Consider the following 20,526-nt stretch of genomic DNA (forward strand, 5'->3'; position numbering starts at 1 on the left):
AATTTAACTGATTCAGTTGCTTAACAAACATATGATAATATCTCCATCAAAAGTCATGCAGAAACATATGTAAGCATACTTTCATGGTTATTTCTGCACCGTTTTCATTCTTGCTTGAAAGCTCATCACTGTCAAATGACTCACATCTGCGCATGATGCTGTCCAAGACCTTGAAGTAGCAGTTCACAGTGTAACCACTAGAACATGGACTCAGGCAAAGTCAATCCTTGCATCTACTGGCATGTCCATTGCCTTATATTCAGTTTGTAGTGCAGTGCCCAGGAGGAAGGGGGAGGCAGAAAGTGGTAGATGGTAAACATGGTAACAGCGACCCCTGTGGCACAAAAGAAGGTTTATCTGCCTCTGCCTGTTCTCGTAAGCATCTCTATGCCAGCGGCCCTGAGGCAGAGCGCTTGCTGACACCTGTGAGCCGCCCACGCCTCTCGGTGGCATGTCATTCACCCTGTCTCATGTTGACAAGAGGACTCTATATTGCCTATAGACATATCAGCATCTTCCTTTTTTTTGTCTCTGCCGCTCCTATCCTCTTTCAGATGGGATTTTTCCTCATTTGAATTTGAAAAGTTCCTTTGGTCCTGCTCAGTTACACATTAAGTTGAATTATATATTACTGAGTTTGCCCACAACTTTCTGGATCTTTTTTCTTAATATCAAACTAAATTAAACTAAATGAGAAATACTTTATCTGAGAAGGGGATTTCATTTTTGCTTTTTTTCTTTCTTTTTTTGTTTGTCTTTTAAAAGAAAGGCACAGTAATTAACTAGAAGATGATGAGGATAGCTCCAGAGGGTGATGACTGCTGACAGTAATGATCTCTAGAACCCTTCTGTTTTAAATTGGAGTTGAAGAAGTCTCTCTGTGAACATGCTTTGTTCTCTCCTCAGTGTGTTGTGTAGAGGAATATTGCACTATTTCAGCAGCATTATTTTCTGGACAATCAGCTCCAGTGGCTCCACAATTGTCCCCCAGCTTTTTTGATCATTTTGCTCAGTCTCTTTAAGCCCCTGGTTCTGATCCTTCTGTCCCAGTAGATACTGCAAAGCTGATTGCACTTTGCACAGCAGACTTTGATGCAGACATTGAATGAGTCTACCCCTTCCTTGTATTCGGCTTGTATTCCTCCACCACCTCTATCTCTTCTCCCAGGATTTAAACAACATTTTTTTACTCCTGTTTCTCCTGAAGTCAACAATCTTTTTTTTGTTTTGTTTGTGTTCAAGAACCATCATTGCAAAAATCAACTGACCAGTTCTCTGTACTCAGCTTCTGGTCCATCACTGATACGCCCCACAACTGCAGAGTAATCAGAGTATTTTTGCAGTGTAGAGGACCCTGAGTTGTATTGACAGTCTGAGGTGTACAGCGAGAAGAAAAATAGGGGGGGTACAGTCCCTTGTGGATCCCCTGTGTTGCTGTCCACCATGTCATCAGACACACAACATTTCAGTCTCACAAACTGTGTCAGTTTGCTGGGTAGTCAGAAATCCAGGTGGTTGTGTAGATATCCACCTGGAATTCATAGAGCTTCTCAGATAATAGAACAGGGTGAATAGTATTTAAAGCGCTTGGGGTTAAAGAACAAAGTTCTAACTGAGTTGTCCAGATGAGAGTGTGCTCTCTGAAGCAGGTCGATGATGTCATCTGCAACCCAGAGCCCATTACGATAAGCAAACTGTAATGGGTCCTGAAAGGTGCTCACTTGCTTATCTAGGTGAGGTAATAACAGTCTCTCAAACACATTCATAATGTCAGATGTAATCATTTGGTTTGCATGCTTGGGATTGTTTTTTAGGTTCTGGGACAAGGCAGGGTGTTTTCCACAGCACATGACCAGCTTTCTGATTAAGCTGGTGTTGAAAAGATGATGTAGAATTTGACATAGTTGGATCTAAACCTGCAGCCTGGTTCCAGCTCAGTTTCTCCAGTTGCTTCTTCACCTGACTGCAAGAGACAGACAGGCTAGGGGTGAAGGCAAATGAGGTCTTGTGTGGAGGAAGATGAGGCTGTGTTTGGGTCCAGGACTGAGCTGCAAGGAGGTGTGACAGGACAGCTATGAGCTCATGGAGAGTGTGTGTGGTCTTTTTGGTATTTAGTAGCTTTTTAAAGTAGAAGTCTTGTTATGTTTTTGGATCTATCTGTGCATTTAGACAGGTGTTATTACTAACTGGCTTATCTACCTTGCAGTGGAGCTGAGCTAATTAAATTCAACTGGTTTAGTGACTGGTTGGAGCAGCTGCCCTACAGGACTTTTACTTTATGGCACCTGGATTATACACTTCTGCTGGTGATCCATGACTTGTTATTGGAAAATACACTTTGTTGTTTGGAAAATATGGCCCACACAGTCAATGCATTGCTATCCTCTCCAAATAGTTTATGGAGGATATTCCAGTCTATGACCTCAGAGAAACCTGTCATAGCATCTTTAACTTCATTACACCAGCTTTTTATACTCTGTGTGATGACTGGTTGCTGCTGAACGATGGGCTTTTAAGTGGACATGAATGGCACCAATGATGGTGGGGGAAAAAAAGGCACTGCATTCCCTGTATTCTATTTAAGCACTTGTAGCTCATCCATTTGGTTAGCTATTACCAATCAGAGTGGTTGGAAGAAAAGGCTTCAGTTTTAACTGTTTTTCTCTCAGTCTTGCTTCTACCCCGCATCCTCTTCAACTCATTTAGGATTTGATGTTTTCTAGAGTGTATTCTAGTGTGGAAACTGTTTTAGGTTTCAGTATATGCTTAAAGTTCCTACAAGGTAATTAACAAATGTTAAAAGAGGGAATTTGATGAAGGGGTTGTTCAGCCATTCCACTTTGATTGATCATTATCATGTGTCTGCAGTCTGCATTTCCTTTAGTTTGCCTCGCTGTCTGTCTACCTATCAGTATCTACTAACCTTTCTGTCATACTTTCTGTCTACATAGAGATACATGTTTATACTAATCTGTACCCTTCAATCACCTTCACACCCACCCTGGCATTTCACAGCAGTTTACAGCCCTCAGGCAGAGCCACTTTGTAGGGAAGTGATAACATGTCAGCTCTGCCTCTTCCTGGCAATCACATCATCCAGCTCAGTGTTACCTCCAAACTGCCTTTTATACTCCACTCAAATTTAAAGAGCAACCTGAGATAAATATATGAATAGGCCAGCGCAGGTCATCGAGCTTTGCTTTGGTCCAACATTTTCAGAAAACACCACCCACAAGGGTTTTAGTGGTGGAAATTAGTCTCATACAGATTGTGTACCTTCCTCCACTGTGGAGCAATTTCACTGTACAATCCTGGTTAAGGCATGCCAATTTAATTAAATTAAAAACCTTTAAATGACATTGTCCAGAGTCATTTTAATACCCCAATTATCCAGGATAACAAGCAGCAATTGAAAGATGGTCTTTTTCTGAGGTTTTATTGTAAACTCAATCACAACAGGATGAAGTAGGCCATGTAGTATTACACAATTGCACCATTTTTCATCATTTTGGGATATTAATAGCTCACATTACGATATAATTGTGTTTTGGCGGGGATTTTGGAAATACTGGTGTTTCTTGCCTTGATTGCAGGGCCTCTCCTCTTATAAAGTCAGAATAGTCTATACTTTTCTTCCTCTTCAACCTAAGTCAGGCTCCACACTTAAAACCAACTGTGTTATTTTCTGGCTGCAACAACTGCATGTAGAGCTGAGATGGAAATAGCACAGAACTCAGCTTCAGGCTTCCAAAATGCTACACGAGGCTGATACCAGCTGGCATTCACAGTTAATGGTGGTCATGTGTTAGGTGTGTGCAAAATATTCACGTCTGACATGATGAAGATTATTATTGGAGCTGTCTTGTACAATAAGTTAGAAAAAAAAAAACATCAACACAAAGACCTAATTGATTAATCAATATGCAAGTTTTAAGTCATCCACTCTGACAAATACAAAATGTTCATGTCAAAAGCCTTCAGCCCATGACAGCTTCTAGAGCAGGACTTCACCTTCTGACTCTTAATCTGCCACCTAGAGAGGCCTTCTAACCTATGTTATACACAAGGTTTGTATGACTTGTTTTAGATTCAAACCCTGTTGCTTAGCAGACACAAAAGTAGTCGTGAAAACAACTTTATATTTCCGATGGTGTCACCATAACTCCTTTCTAGAAAAAAAAAAAACATTATATACCTGACAAATTCTTAGGGAGCATTGGTCCATTCAGTTGCAATCACAGTTTTATTTTTGGTTTCAGTGAATTACACATTTATGGGATTGATTTGAAATCACATTTTGAGCTGTGCAACACATCACTGTGTGCACACTGTTCAAGGTTTGCCTCTGTGTGTTTTTTTTGTCATCCTGTTCCTGAGCCAAGCAGGTAATCTACTTATGTGAGGGTCACATTAATAAATTGGTTCCCGTCAGGGTGGAGCTTTGTGTTGCCTCTTGCCCCTGAAATCCACAGAGACACCAATTATTTAGTGACAGCCCAATAGTACACCCAGAGGGAATTGAACAGAAGTCGTTAAGCATTATCCAAACAACACATTATTCACATGTCAATAATGGCAAGGTATTTTTTTTATGAGAGGCTTTGTGAGCACATTCAGGTTGGTCGTTTCAGTGCAGCATAAATTCCCCAATATTATCTCTTTGGATGGTGTGCTATATCATCCACTGTACAACAGAATGGCTGCTATACTCCAAATTTATTCTCAATCCAAGATGTCCTTGGAGGTTGTTTGTCTATGGGGAAAGTAACTGTCAGTGTGGAGCGTGACAATAACTGTAACCAGCACAGGGAATAGATGGGCCTTTTTTTTTTTTTTTTGTCTTTGCCCTTCAAACGCACACTGTTTCCACCTTTCTTTGCCTCAAAGACTTTCAAAATGGCTAATGCATTTGTTTTGCCTTTGTCTTTGTGTAAACAAACTACTTGTTACTTTTCATTTTCTACCCTTAGAAATGATTAGTTTTCTCCTTGTGAAACCTTTCTCTGACCTGCATTTCTCTGAGCCAGAGTCGCAAGATAAAATCCCATTAAACGTTGAAGAGAAACCTTGACTGATCACATTTTTGTTCTTCCAATATTTTTTTCATTTACCATTCACACTTTAATGGTGTTTTAACCAATTGGTCACTGAAGAGCAGAAAGAAAAGAAAGCATTAAATAACATGTGATGAACGGAGAGTGGGTGCATCTAACTTCTTCCACTCAGTTTGTAAGTTATCCTGCCAAGATAGCTGCTAATGCCAAAGATACTCTGTAACCTTGACACTGATTATAATAAAATGCAACAATCATAAGTTATAGTTGTGCCACCCATACGATACAGACACAGATGTCCTGCTGCTGATGTGAACCGTGGTCAAACTTTGAATGCACACTTCCACAGAGGGCATACCACCTCTCACCAAAACAGTACCGTAGGATGCCCTTTTATTTATGATGGCTATAACTTATGTGAAGAGCTGGGGAAATCATAACTAAATATATTTGATAATATTAGCAAGCATTAATAATGTGGCTTATGAGAAAAACATTTTTACTGTGATAATAAACTCTAGTGCCTGTCAGTTTAACTAAAAGTGAAAGGTCTTAGCTCCAAACTGATTGAGGAACATCATATTCAATTATTTGTTGAATTAATGGATGAAATGAGCAATGGAGAATAATTCCGTTTTGGCCTTTTGCGCCCACTACTTCAAAAACAGCATTTTTCTGTTATCCAGTTCTCATTGTTTGTCCTGATCAGGGCTCCTCCAGCAGGCCTCAACAAATATGTTTTACCTCTTGCAATACCATCCTGTGAAACTCGCTGAAAATAATTAACATTCATTTAAGGCTTTTCAGTTATAAATACCCGCGTTATGCAGAATCTGGAAAGGTTCATGGCTGTAACCTTAGGTCGTCGTCCTCGCCGAACTTTGTGATCATGAATTTGAGTTAAAGTAAGGATTGAGCTGTAAATATCACAGAGCTCTTATGCTCTGCTCTGCAGCTATTATTAGGTATGTGGAGAGATTTGGCACCACTCCAAGAAGGGCTTGATTTTTTATTTATAAGTTGTTTGTTTTATTTTTTTTTTTTTTTTGTTTGTTTGTTTGTTTTGGTTTAGTTTTATTTCACAAATTACACTTTTCTTCTAGAGAAAAATTATAGACGTAATTTACCAGGAAGGAAAAACAGATTCAAGGGTGTTTTGTTATCCAGAGTTAAAGAGATGTAAATATTAATAGACCAAACAATGTGATGAAAGCAAGCGAAAGCAGCTGGAACAATGGCGGGGGGGTTCCAACATGCTTTACACATAGTGCTGAGCAGACATGAATAACATATGGAGCTGGTAGGTAGTTTCAAGTGTCCTGGAGCTGCTTTAATTCACTCGTAGCTAAAGGCCAAGACTCTGGCATATTACTTCCTTCCTACCAATGCATTGTAAAATGTCATGAAAAAAAATCCATAAAACACCAAATATTTAGAGTCTCTGTTTTTGATACCACCAGAAATTTTCTTTAGCTGCCTTATATATGTGTCTTTCCATCCTCTGCTCCTGAAATATGGATTGTTGTCACTCTGTTGCAGTACTGGGTGCCTTATGATTTGTATTCATTGTCTTTCCAGGTTCCCCCCAGTCAGAGAGCTGGCTCCAATTGGCACACCAGTGGGGACTATTTTTGCTGCTGCTTTGAATCAAACTATCTTCTATTCTATTGTTGCAGGAAATGAACAAGGTATGAGCAACAGATGATATATCCTGAAGGAATTCAACCAGAAGTGAATGTTTTCTCAGATTTCTGTACGATTGTGTTATTTCCTGGCACACCCTGGCAAATACAATATCTGAGAGTAAACCAAAGTTCATCTGCTGTTTTTTTCTTTTTTTTTCCATCTTTTATACATGTTAATGTAACGTGGATGCATCATGTTATATACGCAGCAAAAAAATTGAGGTAGAAAAGACAGTTTAAACATACTCACAGCTGTAGAGTGCTTGTAACACCGATCAATAGACTCTGAAGATTGTAGTGATACTCAGGCTGTGGGAAAATAGCTGATAGATCTATTTTTTAAAGTCAAAAGCAAATAGAGAATAAGGAAGATGTCGTTCAGAAGTCCCTTCCTACTGTCTATTTTAGATACTGTGAAAGTTGAACGTGATCGAGTAAATAATATAAAAATATTAAGCTACTGATCAGGAATCGGGATTATTTCTGCTATCCATGTCACACACTTGTATTCTTCATAGAGTATTTATTCATTATGTGTTCATAAAATCTCCATTTTCTTGCTTTCAGGTCATTTTAAGGTAGACAACCGAACAGGTGTAATCTCCACAGCAAGACCTCTGGATTATGAAAATGTGACCAGCTACATCCTCAGGGTCCAGGCAGACTCTATGATAGTCGTCATGTCCAACCTGCGTGTGCCTTCTAAAAGTAAGACATATCAGCCACTTCATGCTGAGATTCTATTGTGTTGTTTTGTTGGAATATGACTTATAATAGTCGATTCCAGTTGCAGAAATGGTTCAGCAGCCTGTTTTATCATTTATAATGTTTGCTGCATTTAAATCAACCCATTTGTAGTTGACATTTTCATGCATGGGTTATTGCATGCTTATTTCTGCCTTACAAGGAACTTACTGAAGGAAAATCTTTAGAACTACTACAGAAATATTAAACATATACTCTTGTTGGTACCATGGAGATATCAGCAACGTCTGGTGTGTGAAGCATAACACCGTGAATCAGACAAGGCGAGGGCCTGTGGGCCTTGTCAGGAGAGATTATTTCATGAAATACTTCTTTTTTTTCTTTTTTTTAATGAGACTCCTGTTGAATTTAGTCAAACACATTGACACATTTCTGTGGTGCGCTGTAACTAATTTTGTTTAGTCCAGTAAGAAATCAGTACTGTAAACAGGATCAACCTGATTCTTTGGCATTTAAAAGAACTTTTTCCTAGTTTTACCTTCATGATAAAACTACACATTTCCTATAGCATTACAATCTCTCTTGCTGGTATGCTTACAGTAATCTTTTAAAAGCTGGGCTCTGTCAAGGACCCAAAGCATCTTCAAAGAGTGACAAAACAGTGACATTGAGAACTGTTGTCAGTCACTTCTGCATGAATGCCCAAGGATGGTTATAATGACTCCAGAAAGGAAAGTGGTACTCCAGAGCCAGGGACAAAAAAAGCACAGCTTAGCTAGTCACAAAACAGATCTGTTCAAATGAAATCTGTAACGACATGAAATTCACCCTGCTGTTTTTCACTTGGGGAAGTTTTTGCCTCTGTTTGTACAGCTCACTATAAGTTTGTGGTTGCAACACAAAGCAGCCATAAATGTAGCTGACTGTTGTTTTTCATACTCAGGAATATAATCTAAGGAGACAAATAGCAGTGGGTTAGTGTTTGTAAGTGCAGTATTCCACCATGGCCCTGGTGTTGCTAGTAACAAACCCATTTAGAAAATAAATAATTAAAAAACAGAGAAAAAAGGAAAATCTAAATAAAATTAAATGTAAGTGAGCTGAATTTTTCCCTCTAGTGTTAATTATAAAGCACAAAATATCCACATCTTCACACACTCTCATGGGGAAATGTTTCTTGATTGGACTTTTGTTCAAAGTCTGCAGATGCCAGTGTTGTGTATTTTGTGAATCTTTTTTGTATTGAATAAAGAACTCTACAAAGGAAAAACGAGGGAAGATGGGGAACAAAACTACTGAACATTTGCTGTCTTTTTTTTTTTTTACATCATCAACACAGCAAAAAATGAAAAATAACAAAGACCTGTAGTGATATGTCTGTGCAGAGAAATACACCGGCACAAACTTTTAATGGGTCATTAGCCAGGACTGAACCAACTTTTTTCCTATGAGTCTCTGTTTAGCTCAGGATATTTATTTTTAATTTCAGACTGACAAATTTAGATTTACCTTTTAAACAGACAGGGTACCATCATAACTCATTGTAGAATTATACACACAAGTTTACTATCCCAGTCTGTATATCTGTACTTTTTTTTTACCCCACCCAGGCTCATCTGTTTTAATTTAGGTAGGCCACCACTAGAATGTGGGTGGGTGGAAAAACATTAATCACATGAAACCTTCAGTAAAAGGAACTCATGTGTGTTAGTCTAAGTGTGCTTTAAAGCATGTGCCAGTAAACAACAGCAGCACTTGTGCATTGTGCATCAGTAGGTGTTGTTTTAGTATTTAGTCTCTTCTTTTTGTAGCTGCACTCAAGATATAGCCAACATGAAGTGCACATGCATGTGCACTGGATCAAAATGCATTTGCATAGAGAACATGAACACCAACTAGATGGCGTCTCATTCAGCCCGTTATACTTGTGCTTAGTTGTATAGTATATACAAAGAGTAAGGGAAATGAGCTCCAGGTACTGATACCTGGTCTTGCTTGGAAGAGTGAGAATGAAAGTAGAGTTGTCTGTTTTGGAGAGTTGTGTAAATGCAAGTAATGGGATGCTTGCACTTTTACAAAGAGAGGTTTCAAATGCTACTTAGAAAACAGTGTTTGCAGCGCAAAAGGACGACTTGAGGCTGCACTGTGTCTGGTATCCACACTTCAACTGGAATATCGTTAGGGTTGCTTATGGCCTGTTCACTGACATCTTCTGTATAATGATGGATGAAGTACTAGCAACAAATAGGGTTCAACAAATAATCTACGACCCGTTCTTCCTGCATCTTTTCCTAACTTTGTGTATCTCTCAGATACTAATGAAAGTAATTACAAGTAAACAACTGTCAGGCACACATTGCAGCAGATTTAAAATAGAAAAGTCAACTGCTCTGTGCAGGTGAGCTGATACTGTCTCCTTATTTATGTTATTGTATGTGGGTTTTATGATGAAACACATTTTTCTAGTTATAATTTAATTGACTGTATTTATCTGAACATTAGTGGACTTTTTTTGTCAGGTTTATTGCTTCAGTATTCATAGGACAAGCACACTGTGTGTACAACTACATAATCAGAATGCATAGATGCACACGGTACACAGACATTTATATGCTTGTGTTTAAATCCGGAATAAGTTTTCACAAGGATAATGGGCTCTAAGATGCACTCCAACTTACTCTGCTTTAGAAGAAATCCTTCCTCTTAATGGACTTTTTTCTTTCATGCATGTTCATGAGTATGTGAGAGTAAGTGAAGTGGAGTGGAGTGGAACAGGGGATAAACTATTTATGTTTTTACATCTCGGGGGAATGTCTCCACTTTTTACCAAGAGAAGGAAAAGACTGAAACTCTGCAGACCTCTCTCCCGTCCCCTCGAGTCGTCCCCTCTGTTTCTCACACTACAGCTATTGTGCATGTAATTTGATGTGCTGTGTTTTGTTTGTCCTGTTCCCCTGATGCATCCTCAGTTCCAGTGCCACACGACTTTTCATTTTTGTATACCACAGGAAGAAAAATGGTCCTTGACATTGCTTTTTTTTTTTCTTTAACCTAAACTGCAGTGTTAGAAAGAATTTGCACACTACATATTTATGGTGCATATTGCATCGGCATAACACTGACAAATTAGGGGGGAAGAGGGTTTATACTGACTGTAAGTGCACAATGTGGGACACAATGTTTGTTTCAGTGTTTACAGTTAACATTCCAATGTGTAACACAGCAGGTATTTATTACTTATTTTTATTCAGACTGAGATTGCCTTCTGCCATATTGCATCCACACCTTCTACTACTGAACACCAAAAGGGACAAACAAAATACTAGTTTGTTTTCCTGGAGCGCATTGCAGTTTGTGAGTAGGTGGGGGTTATTTAGCTGGTTGCGGTTTGTACAGTTTTTTTTTTTTTCTATTTAACCTTTACTTACACAACAGATATCATTGAAACCTTGAGTCTCTTTTAAAGGGAGACTTTTTTTTTCTCAAATAAATGTTAAGTAGACTCTACTTATACAGCATTTTTCTAGTCCCACGTTGACCACTCAAAGCACTTTTACACTACATGTCACATTCATCCAGTCAAACACACTCGCACTCGTACAGCACCTCTCCTGTTCTATACCAAATGCTTAATCTTATCGTACACATTCATACACTGATAGACACAATCGCGATTATAGAATTTATTTATTGTTAATGAACTGGTATCCCAGTATAAAGAAATTTGACTTGCAGTGCAACCTGATCAGAGTAGTCAGACACAATTGATCAAACACACATATACAAGATCAGGCAAACCGCAGTGCAGCTCGACACAGCACGCCTTTTCTGCAGATTACAAAGAAACATGAGGCAAAAGGAGGATTGAGGGAAAAAAAAGAAGTGTCTCTGCACTGCCCCTTCAAGGGCAGTCAGGGGATCCGACAAAAAGCACTTCAGTACAAACAAGCAAATACTTAGACAGTCACAACACAAGTAATACAATCGGGTGAGGTGGGGAAACAGGGTCTCCCAGCACACCAGGTGCCAGATGGGGAAGGGGCACTTGGTTTGTTACCCTCGGAAACTTCAGCATGTAGTCTGGGAAAATTTGGAATCAATCCACTGACTTTTCAGTTGGTGGACAAAAGCTCTTCATCCTGAGCTACAGCCACATAAGCAAACAAACACTACATGACATCCTACCGCTTTATCTTCAGTTAGAAAACTGAGTATTAAGATGATAGATTGTTTAGCTTTTTTCTTTCTTACTTGTTTGTTTACTCTGATAAAAAAAAAAAATCGATTTGATTTCTTATTTATTGAAGAAAAATTGATTTACAAAATAAATAAACATATATATAAACAATACTTTGATACATTCAGGTATGAAACATCTAAATTCAAGAACATACACCTGACCATACTTTATTTTACAGACACCACACTCACACCCACATAGCTCATATGATCAACCCCCATCTCTCTGTGCACAATCTTAGAATCTTACTTCTAGTTTTGCTTTCTTTAACCAAAACATCTGTATAGAAATATAACTGGGTGTAAACATCTGAAGATAAACCTCTAGCTTGACACTGAGGGGAGGAAATGATATCTTGTAGATATGTCCACGCCAAGAGCCACCTCACCAAGGACCACAAAAGGTAGGATGATCAGGACAGGCAGGGCTCACAACCCCTGCAAGGGCTGCATTGCAGGGCCCGCCCTACCACCTAAGTGTGGCATTCGGTAGAGTAGGCATTGCCCATGGTGCAGAAGACCCCCATTAGAAAAAAATAAAGTTCAAAAAGTATAATAAAAATAAACCTATAAAAAATTACAACAGAGTTCAGCCCTGAAGTATTGTTCCCAGTAACGTGTTATCTACATGCCTGGTTGCATTGCTACACATCCAGCTGTGGGAGGAAAAAAAAAATCAACTATAACGGTTCAGTATTGACCTCAGAGGTGCTAAATTTTACAAATGGATGGAAACATTTGAAATAGTGGAATTTCTTTTGTATGCCATTACAAATATGCATAAAATGTAACTAGTACTGCTAAAATACAATTATAACTGGATTGTATTTTAAACAGCTTATTTTTGACATATTGCGATATTTTCAGCGGTTGATAAATTTAAGTCTACAGGATCTCTTCTGAGAATGTAAATCAGCTGATGATTATCCAAAACTTTAATATTGTCAGATAGTTTTGAGGGCAAATCTTGCAGCATATGATTACCTGGAAGCACGGCTAAACAAGAGGTTTTAAGCAACTACTGGCTGCTTTCTAAGATTGTGAATACATTTCTGTCATTCATCCTTGTATCATCTGTTCTTTTTTTTATTTGTTTGTTTGTTTGGTTTTTTTTTGCAGCAAATACGGCTAAAGTCTTCATTGAGGTGGAGGATGAGAATGACCACCCTCCCGTCTTCTCCAGGCAGCGCTACATAGGTGGTGTGACAGAAGACACCAAGATTTTCACCTCTGTGCTAAAGATAGTGGTAAGTAAAACATCTGCTCTGACATGTGTAGTAACTAGTTTTTGGGTCTGCATATCTGGAGACTGGTTGAAACCGACTTGCCTGATTTTGCTTCCACTTTTCAAAACTTCCCTTTGTAGCCATGATGTGATAATTAATCCAATCAGTGCTATACTGCACAATTTGATCTTCTTCTGCCATCACTTGTTACATCTCTGTGTCAGTTTCGTTCTCCCCACTATCTGCCTCATTCACAAGCAGGTGGGATGAGATAGAGCTTAGTACTGTAATCCCCTAATGTTCACACAGGCATGGCTGGACACAGCCTCCTTATCAGCCTGTTCTGTCAAGGATGTTTTGTCCGTTTTATGTGTATGTCAGACACACATGATTATTTACTTTTATTTTATTTTATTTTATTTTATTTTATTTTATTTTATTTTATTTTATTTTATTTTATTTTATTCAGTAATAAGTTTTTATGCCCTTAACTTATTTATTGTATCACAAACCAGATTTCTACAGAGAAACAACTCATAATGCTAGCAAACAGTGATATACAGTATTTTACTGAGGCATTTCCATTAAGTCTAAATTCCTAAAACTGGAAAGATGTTTTTTTTGCAATCTACGGTCCATGTTGTAATCTGGTACGTAAAGAGAGCATTGGTGTCTACCGAGAGGAAGCTACCGTTTGTGCTAAAAAAGAAAGACAGAAAATATGCATGCCATTTGTTTGCCTTTTAGAAAATGATAATAAAAAAGAACAGGAGGAGTGACTTATTTCTGCCTTAACAACTTCCAGAAGAATATTTTAGTAAGCAAAAAGAAAGTTAAGTGCACAGCTGGTTGTACGCCCTCATTAAAGCCAGCCTTTGGCTTTTTGCTGCATGTCATCACATCCAGCTATGATCAAATGAAGGCCATTACCATCAGAAAGTACCGTGGGGTGAGGTTCATAGAAAGTATGAAGGAAAAGAACAACAAAAGTGTAATCATGCGCAAACTTCCAGGTCCTCAGGTGGTATTGCTGGTGCTATCTGTGATTACTTAGAAATAAGCTAAGAAAAATGTCCAATAGTTGAAGCTGCGGACTGGTCTTAGTGTTGCTTGTTTTGCTGCTTTTGGCTTTGTTCTGCATGAGAAAAAAAGGAAACAAAGTGCTGTTCTCATGCTAACTTCCGGTCAATTAGTAATCAGCAAATGTATAGCTCCAGCCGTTAAGAGTTTGAAAAACTACACATCTTCCTATCTGCTTGGAAGGAGACACATTAATGGAAACATCTATTTAAAGTATAAAACAACTCTTAGATGTGCATTGGTATCACATTAGAAAATGAAAAAACATAGAGTTGCTAAAAGCAATTAGAAATCTGTGTCATTTCAATTTAACTACACATTTATAAGTCAAGTGAATCCTTTGTTTTATCACCAGCCAAGAGTTCTTTGGCATCCGGCATGTTTAAAATGTTTGTACTATTTAATAAGTTACAAAGCCAAGTGCCCATGTACCTCCCTTGAGGTGATTACTAAAGATGTTGCCATGTAATAAAAAGAAACTAATTACATTTTGACATTCTAACAGTTGAAATCCTCTGGGTTGTCATGTTTTTTTACTCACTGCCAGAAATAGTTTCAACACAAATAGTCACATCTGGTTCTCAAGTTGATGAACTTTCCACAGTCTCATTTTGTAGTGAAGTAAAGAGAAAGTGTATTAATAAACATGAGAAATGAATAAGGTGTAATTAGATGATTACTTGCTGCTTTAAGTGACACTCACGTTAAATCAGTAAGTAGGACTCATGGGGAGGCAAATTGCTTTTATCAGCTTGCCCTAGACTGCTTGTTCTCCTTGCTGTAACAAAGATGACAATGGCTTTCCTTGTTCTTTCTTCAAAATGAGAAGCAGATTGATAAAAAAAAAAAAAAAAAAAAAAGTTTATTCTCCAGTGTTAAAATCCTATTTTTTTCTATTATTTGATCTTTGCATTTTTGCCATTACTGCCGGTGAAAGCATGCAGCCATACCTCGCTGTGTGACATCTTCTCCCCTGAGTGTCTATAAAACTTTTAAAGGTTTGCCCTACATAAATGATGTTGGTACACATATTTGGTCATATTTTGCCCTGTGAGAATGTCTGACTGTCTTGATTTATGCCATCCTTTCATTGAGACATGGCCCTGCACCACCTACCCTTCTGTGACAATTGCAAGAGAAAAAAAGAAGCGATTGCTCCTATTTATCAGTGTCACTGATCTCAGACAGGCACTCAGAGAATTGATGCCTGCATGTGAAGCCAGTGGCCAATCAGAACGTTTGGCTCAGAGGTTGACAAGCAGGTTTGTGGAATTTTCTGCTGCAAGATAAAATGGTTTCATGCCCATCATGAAGACTGTAATCTTTAGATATTGTTTTTGAAGATTTCTTTTCATTTTGAATTTCTTGATCTGATTTAAAACATGGTAGGAACGATAGATTTTACCAAACTGAAAATATTATTAAGAAAATGGATTTCCTTGTGAAATGTTCGGTATCATCAGTACTTTAGATTAGTGTGTCTGATGTTTGTTGGACAAAGTGAGGAAACCATTGAGGCATCTGCAGCACTTATAGGACTTTTATTGCACTTTTATGGAGGTCATTGTTTAGTGGTCTGGCCACAACTTTTCTTTTGTTCGTTTACAGCACTTTCTTTGGATCCTTTCTGAACAGAGCAGGCAGCTGTTATCCAGGGAAAAACTCAATGTACACTACCTGATCAACCCCAAGTGGCAGTCAGGCATTTAGCAACAAGCTGGTGAACATAGTGTAGCACTTTGCAGCTAAAGAGTAGATATTTCCCCATTGGGTTTTGTGAAGACGCAACAACAGCTACAAAAGATTATATTTGCCAGATAACCAGATGTTCTGTATATATAATATGCAAATAAAAATCTAGATAGATGGATTGGTTGGTTAATTGATTGATTTGCTTGACATAGCATAAGCAAATGGCAACCACGAAGATGCCGCAAGCAAAGCTGCCACGACCAAATACTTGTGACAAATAAAGCAATTATTGAAAATTCAACTAAATGGCAAGATCATGGTCCGGACAATTAACAGCAATGTCCTGCTAGGGATCAGATACCCTGCTCAGATAGTAAACCAATGAGATATGTGTCAGATGAGACCACAGATTTTAAAACACGGATGGATGGAGGGTTCCATCCCAAGTTTACTGTACAGCACCACTATCCAAGATACAGCATCCAATGGCCTTGAATACATCAGAACAGAAATTCTGACAGCTAACAATTGTGTATCATAGAAAGAGAAGCACAGGCGTGTTAATGGTGGCAGGATTATTTGTAATGGAAACCTGATTCCTAATATTAATGTTTTGTGTATTACAGGCCACTGATAAGGACACTGGGAATTTCAGTGCCATGGCATACCGCCTGATTATCCCACCCACAGCAGAGGGTCAAGACAGCTTTGTCATCGAAACCTACACTGGCATCATAAAGTCAGCGATCATGTTTCGAAATATGCGCAGATCCTATTTCACTTTTGAAGTTATTGCCACAGATGACTACGGGAAAGGATTCAGCAGCCGTGCAGACGTGGTGGTGAGTATCCAGGGTGGGAGTGTGAGGCTTTTTTATGGTGAGTGTGCATTTAACTGTGTGGTCATCAATAAACGTACACAAGATGCACACACACTTAGAGTCCCTGACTTACATGACAGTAGTGCAGCAGAGATTTATTGATGCATGCTTTGCGTGGCTTTTACAGCAAAAGCGTAGTATTTGCTGCATAGATTTTTACATCTGCATTTTTGTCTCACGAGTGCCTGATGCAAGCATCATTTGGAAGGTTTTGGGTTCGCAATGAAAAAGGGTTCATCAAAATTTCCCTGCATGGAATTTTTGTGATATCTATTTCCAGTAAACATTCTGTTTTTCTTTGTTTATTTGTTCTTTTGTTTTTGTTTTTATGATGTAAAAATCTATCCTATCTTTGGAACAATTTCAGATAGAAGAGCCTGTAAGAATGTGATCTTGGCTACAGGAAAGGCAGTAGACTAGATTTATTTTTCGTTGTTTATTCAACTGTCTATACAAAGAAAAAGCAGCATTGGTTTTAAAGACATTGAGATATTGATGTTTTTCAAACCTGATGAGGGATCATACAACCTCTTAATTATTTGTGACTGATTACAAAACATGAAGAGAAATATGGTCAAGTGAAAGTACATAAAGGTGAGTTCACATCAAACAGTCATTGTCTTATCCTATTAAGACTGATGAAGCAAGTGCTTCAGATATTTATGGGTTAAGATGAAGGTTTTCCAATCTCTTTGGTCCTCAGAACCTCTCAACTCCACCTCCCGTCTCTAAGTAATGCTTATAAAAGGGAAAAAAATAATCATGATGCGCTTTTCCTTGTTCTCTGTCAACCCTGCTGAGTGTCACTGAAACATCTGATGAAAATATGTTGAAGGCTGTGTGTAATGTACGTAGAGCATACTGCAATAGTTAAAGTACATATACATGCACAAGTTCAGTGAAAAGAGGCTTATATCCTTCCAAATTGCTTCATTTGTGTATGTTTTTTAATCATGTTCATTTCAAACTGTGTGCTCCATAATAAATTGTGATCATGTATTTGTGTGCTGTTATAAGACAGTAATTATTAGCAGATATTAATTACTTTGGAACCAGCAATGCAATATATAATGAGAAAATTAAAGGTTTCTCCAATTAAATGGTCAAAAGTCTGCTATAAAGATCAAATATGTTAGAGAATACTTGGTTTATTTGTTTTAAGGTTTTTTGGTTTTTTTTTATATTTTATATATTTTTTTTTTTTTTTTTTATAGTGATAACTTGTCATAATGATCTGAAATTATTAACTTTAATCTTTTGTTATTTGCTTTGTTTACTCAGCTTTACTAAATGCTTTAGTTTCATTCTGTTGAATTATTCACAGAAGGTACAAAACACTCAACGTGTGGCCCATGCCACTCGCTGATGATCCAATTAAAGTAATTCTTCCAGCCTTGAGAATTAACTCTATACACATTATGTGCATCTGCTGTCCTGTCTGTTTGCCTTTTTCCAAGTAATTTCAACACACACCCACTGTTTGGGCTCGGCTTTACCCCCAATTCAGTGCTTATTTTTTCCTGACTGTGGGCAGAATTATTTTTCGTTCCAGTGAAATATGTCTGGCTAACAAGTCTCTAATGAGACAGAAGGAGGGCCTGGGACTTTGCCTGAATATGAGAGAGAATCGAGTGCTTAACCACAGTGCTCGTTAATTTTCAAGGGGAAAGCTAATTTCACAGGAGCCACATGGAAGACTTGGCTTCAGAGCACAGAGACTGTTGCCTATGCACTTAACTGTGGCATCAGAATTATGCCCTGTGAGGTGTGTCGCATGTCACCAATACAATCACACAATTAGAAGGCATGACTTAGTGTGCTAGAAGAATCATTTGAATCATTCAACCAAACCCACAGTGGGACACGTGAATAAATGGCTTAATCACAATTTATCTTGATTTCCTGCAGATGTTTTTCTCTTTTCTTTTTAAACTGTTCGTACCTTTTTTTCCCTCTGTTTGCTGCGCTCATTCTCTCAGGTTTCTGTGGTCAATGCACTGGACATGCAGGTGGTTGTGTCCACTGTGCCTCCCACTTTGGTGGAAGAGAAAAAAGAGGAACTCATAAGGTAAGAAAAAAGTGATATTGTTCCTCTCATATAAAAAAAAAAAAAAAAAAAAAAAAAGCAAATCAATGCATGCTCACTAGTAGGAGTTCTTTTTTGGTTCTACATTTTATATTAGACTTCTTGCTGCAATAGAAAATGAAGGTTTTTTTCTTTTTTTATATGAAATCCCTCATGCTTCTATATGAAACATGATTCTGTGGTACATTTTCTTGGCCTCTAACTACTTCTTTTGTCCCCTTTCCAAGTGACACAATGACACTGTAGTTTCTGTTATGCCAATAAAAATATTGATATTATGTGCAACTTTTGTTCCCTTATCTTGTTTTTTCCAGTTATATTTTATTGATGATAATGATAAATATATTAAGCCAATAAATGAGCCAGGGAGTCAGTTTATTATATTTCATTCTAATTTACAAAAGACGGGCTATATTTCAAAGCCCGAGACAAATACAGGATGTTCTTTGGCCTTGTTGTAACTCAGTTTTACTTGGAGTTCACATCCCTTCAAGTCTTAACAAAACTATTCCTTGCAAGATAAATTTGTGCTTTAGCTTCCCTTTTCCTTCCTTTTTTTTTGTTTTGGATCAAGTGGATGTTGAATACTGCAGCAGAGATCATGTGTTGGACGGTGATGGTTAGTCTGTCTATCGTTGAGCAAGATAACTCAAAGTGATGGATGGATTCTGATTAAATTTTCAGAAAATCTCAGAAATAAGATTTAGATGAAGTGATTTACATTTGGGGGTGATCCAGATCATAGTCTGTATCCGTGAATGTTTTTTAAAAGATATTTTACCATGAGGAATTTGGATCATTTTGCTGTTGGACTTTCTGACTCAAAATAATGCCTACAGTCATTGGCAAAAACGGAACAATGGCTTAGTGGAGGTCTGCTTCTAGTTTGTATTATGACAAACACATGTCACCACTCCAGATTAATAAAATTGTACCTAAAATGCCTTTATTCATTCATTCATTATCCTAACCGCTTAATCCAACTGAGGCTCGCGGGGAAGCTGGAGCCTAATAAAAGAGCCTATCCCAGCAGTCTTTGGGCAAAAGGCAGGGTACACCCTGGACAGCTCGCCAGTCCACACAGAGACAAACAACCACTCATGCTCACAGTCATTCCTGTGGGCAATTTTAGAGTAACCAATTAACCTTACATGCATGTCTTTGGATGGTGGGAGGAAGCCAGAGTACCCTAAGAGAAACCCACGCATTCACAGGGAGAACATGCAAACTCCAAGGACCGTACCAGCGACCTTCTTGCTGTGAGTCCACTGTGCTAACCACTATGCCACTGTACCTAAAATGCACTGCTGTGTAATATTAACCTCACACTGAAGGGGTTGCAGTGGAAGTGGGGCATTATGTGAGATGTGCTGGGAGTTAAACAAGACTATTTAAGTCTCTCTGGAGTGGGATCTGCTAGGCCAAATAATTAATGACAGTCATTCGTGACTCATCTTTTTTGTACCTCTTGGAGAACAGTGTATAACCAAATTAATCTGAAAGGCAAATGAGAGTTAAAATTTGTATATCCAGAGCTTACGTGTCTTCTAAATGACACAGGTCTTTAAATTTAAGAACAAACACATACATTTGTTGAGCTAAGCTCCTCACAGTGATGCCATTTAAAAGCTCTGTGGTTTGCAGACTGCTGATGGAGATTGAGGACCATTTTATCTGAGTCTTTAAACTATTTGTTCACCATGCCAAGGTTTTCCATTATAAGCGCTATTTTAAGGTGTGGATTTGTCCCTGCCAACAAAGGATTATCAGAGCCTTGCTTTGCCAAGAGCCAAGTGTGGAGTGGCAAATTGCTTCACAATGGGATGGTCAATGTTAGAGTGAAGCACTTATGAGCAGTGTCTGTCATTTTTCTTAGGA

At 38.2% G+C, this 20,526-nt stretch overlaps 1 protein-coding gene across 1 annotated transcript in view; it reads left to right on the top strand.

The window, feature by feature from the left end:
- Positions 1 to 20,526, top strand: part of LOC306762815 (protocadherin-15-like) — a gene marked incomplete at its 5' end in the record, with an annotated part of 165,886 nt that overhangs the window by 121,983 nt on the left and 23,377 nt on the right. Inside the window, 5 exons of the mRNA XM_079249435.1 lie at positions 6,633 to 6,742; positions 7,307 to 7,447; positions 12,803 to 12,930; positions 16,308 to 16,523; positions 18,542 to 18,630. Of these exons, the coding sequence (XP_079105561.1) occupies positions 6,633 to 6,742; positions 7,307 to 7,447; positions 12,803 to 12,930; positions 16,308 to 16,523; positions 18,542 to 18,630 (684 nt within the window). The remainder of the gene's footprint in view (positions 1 to 6,632; positions 6,743 to 7,306; positions 7,448 to 12,802; positions 12,931 to 16,307; positions 16,524 to 18,541; positions 18,631 to 20,526) is intronic.

Source organism: Telmatherina bonti (assembly GCF_933228915.1).
Source record: "Telmatherina bonti genome assembly, chromosome: 11".
Lineage (NCBI taxonomy): Eukaryota > Metazoa > Chordata > Actinopteri > Atheriniformes > Telmatherinidae > Telmatherina > Telmatherina bonti.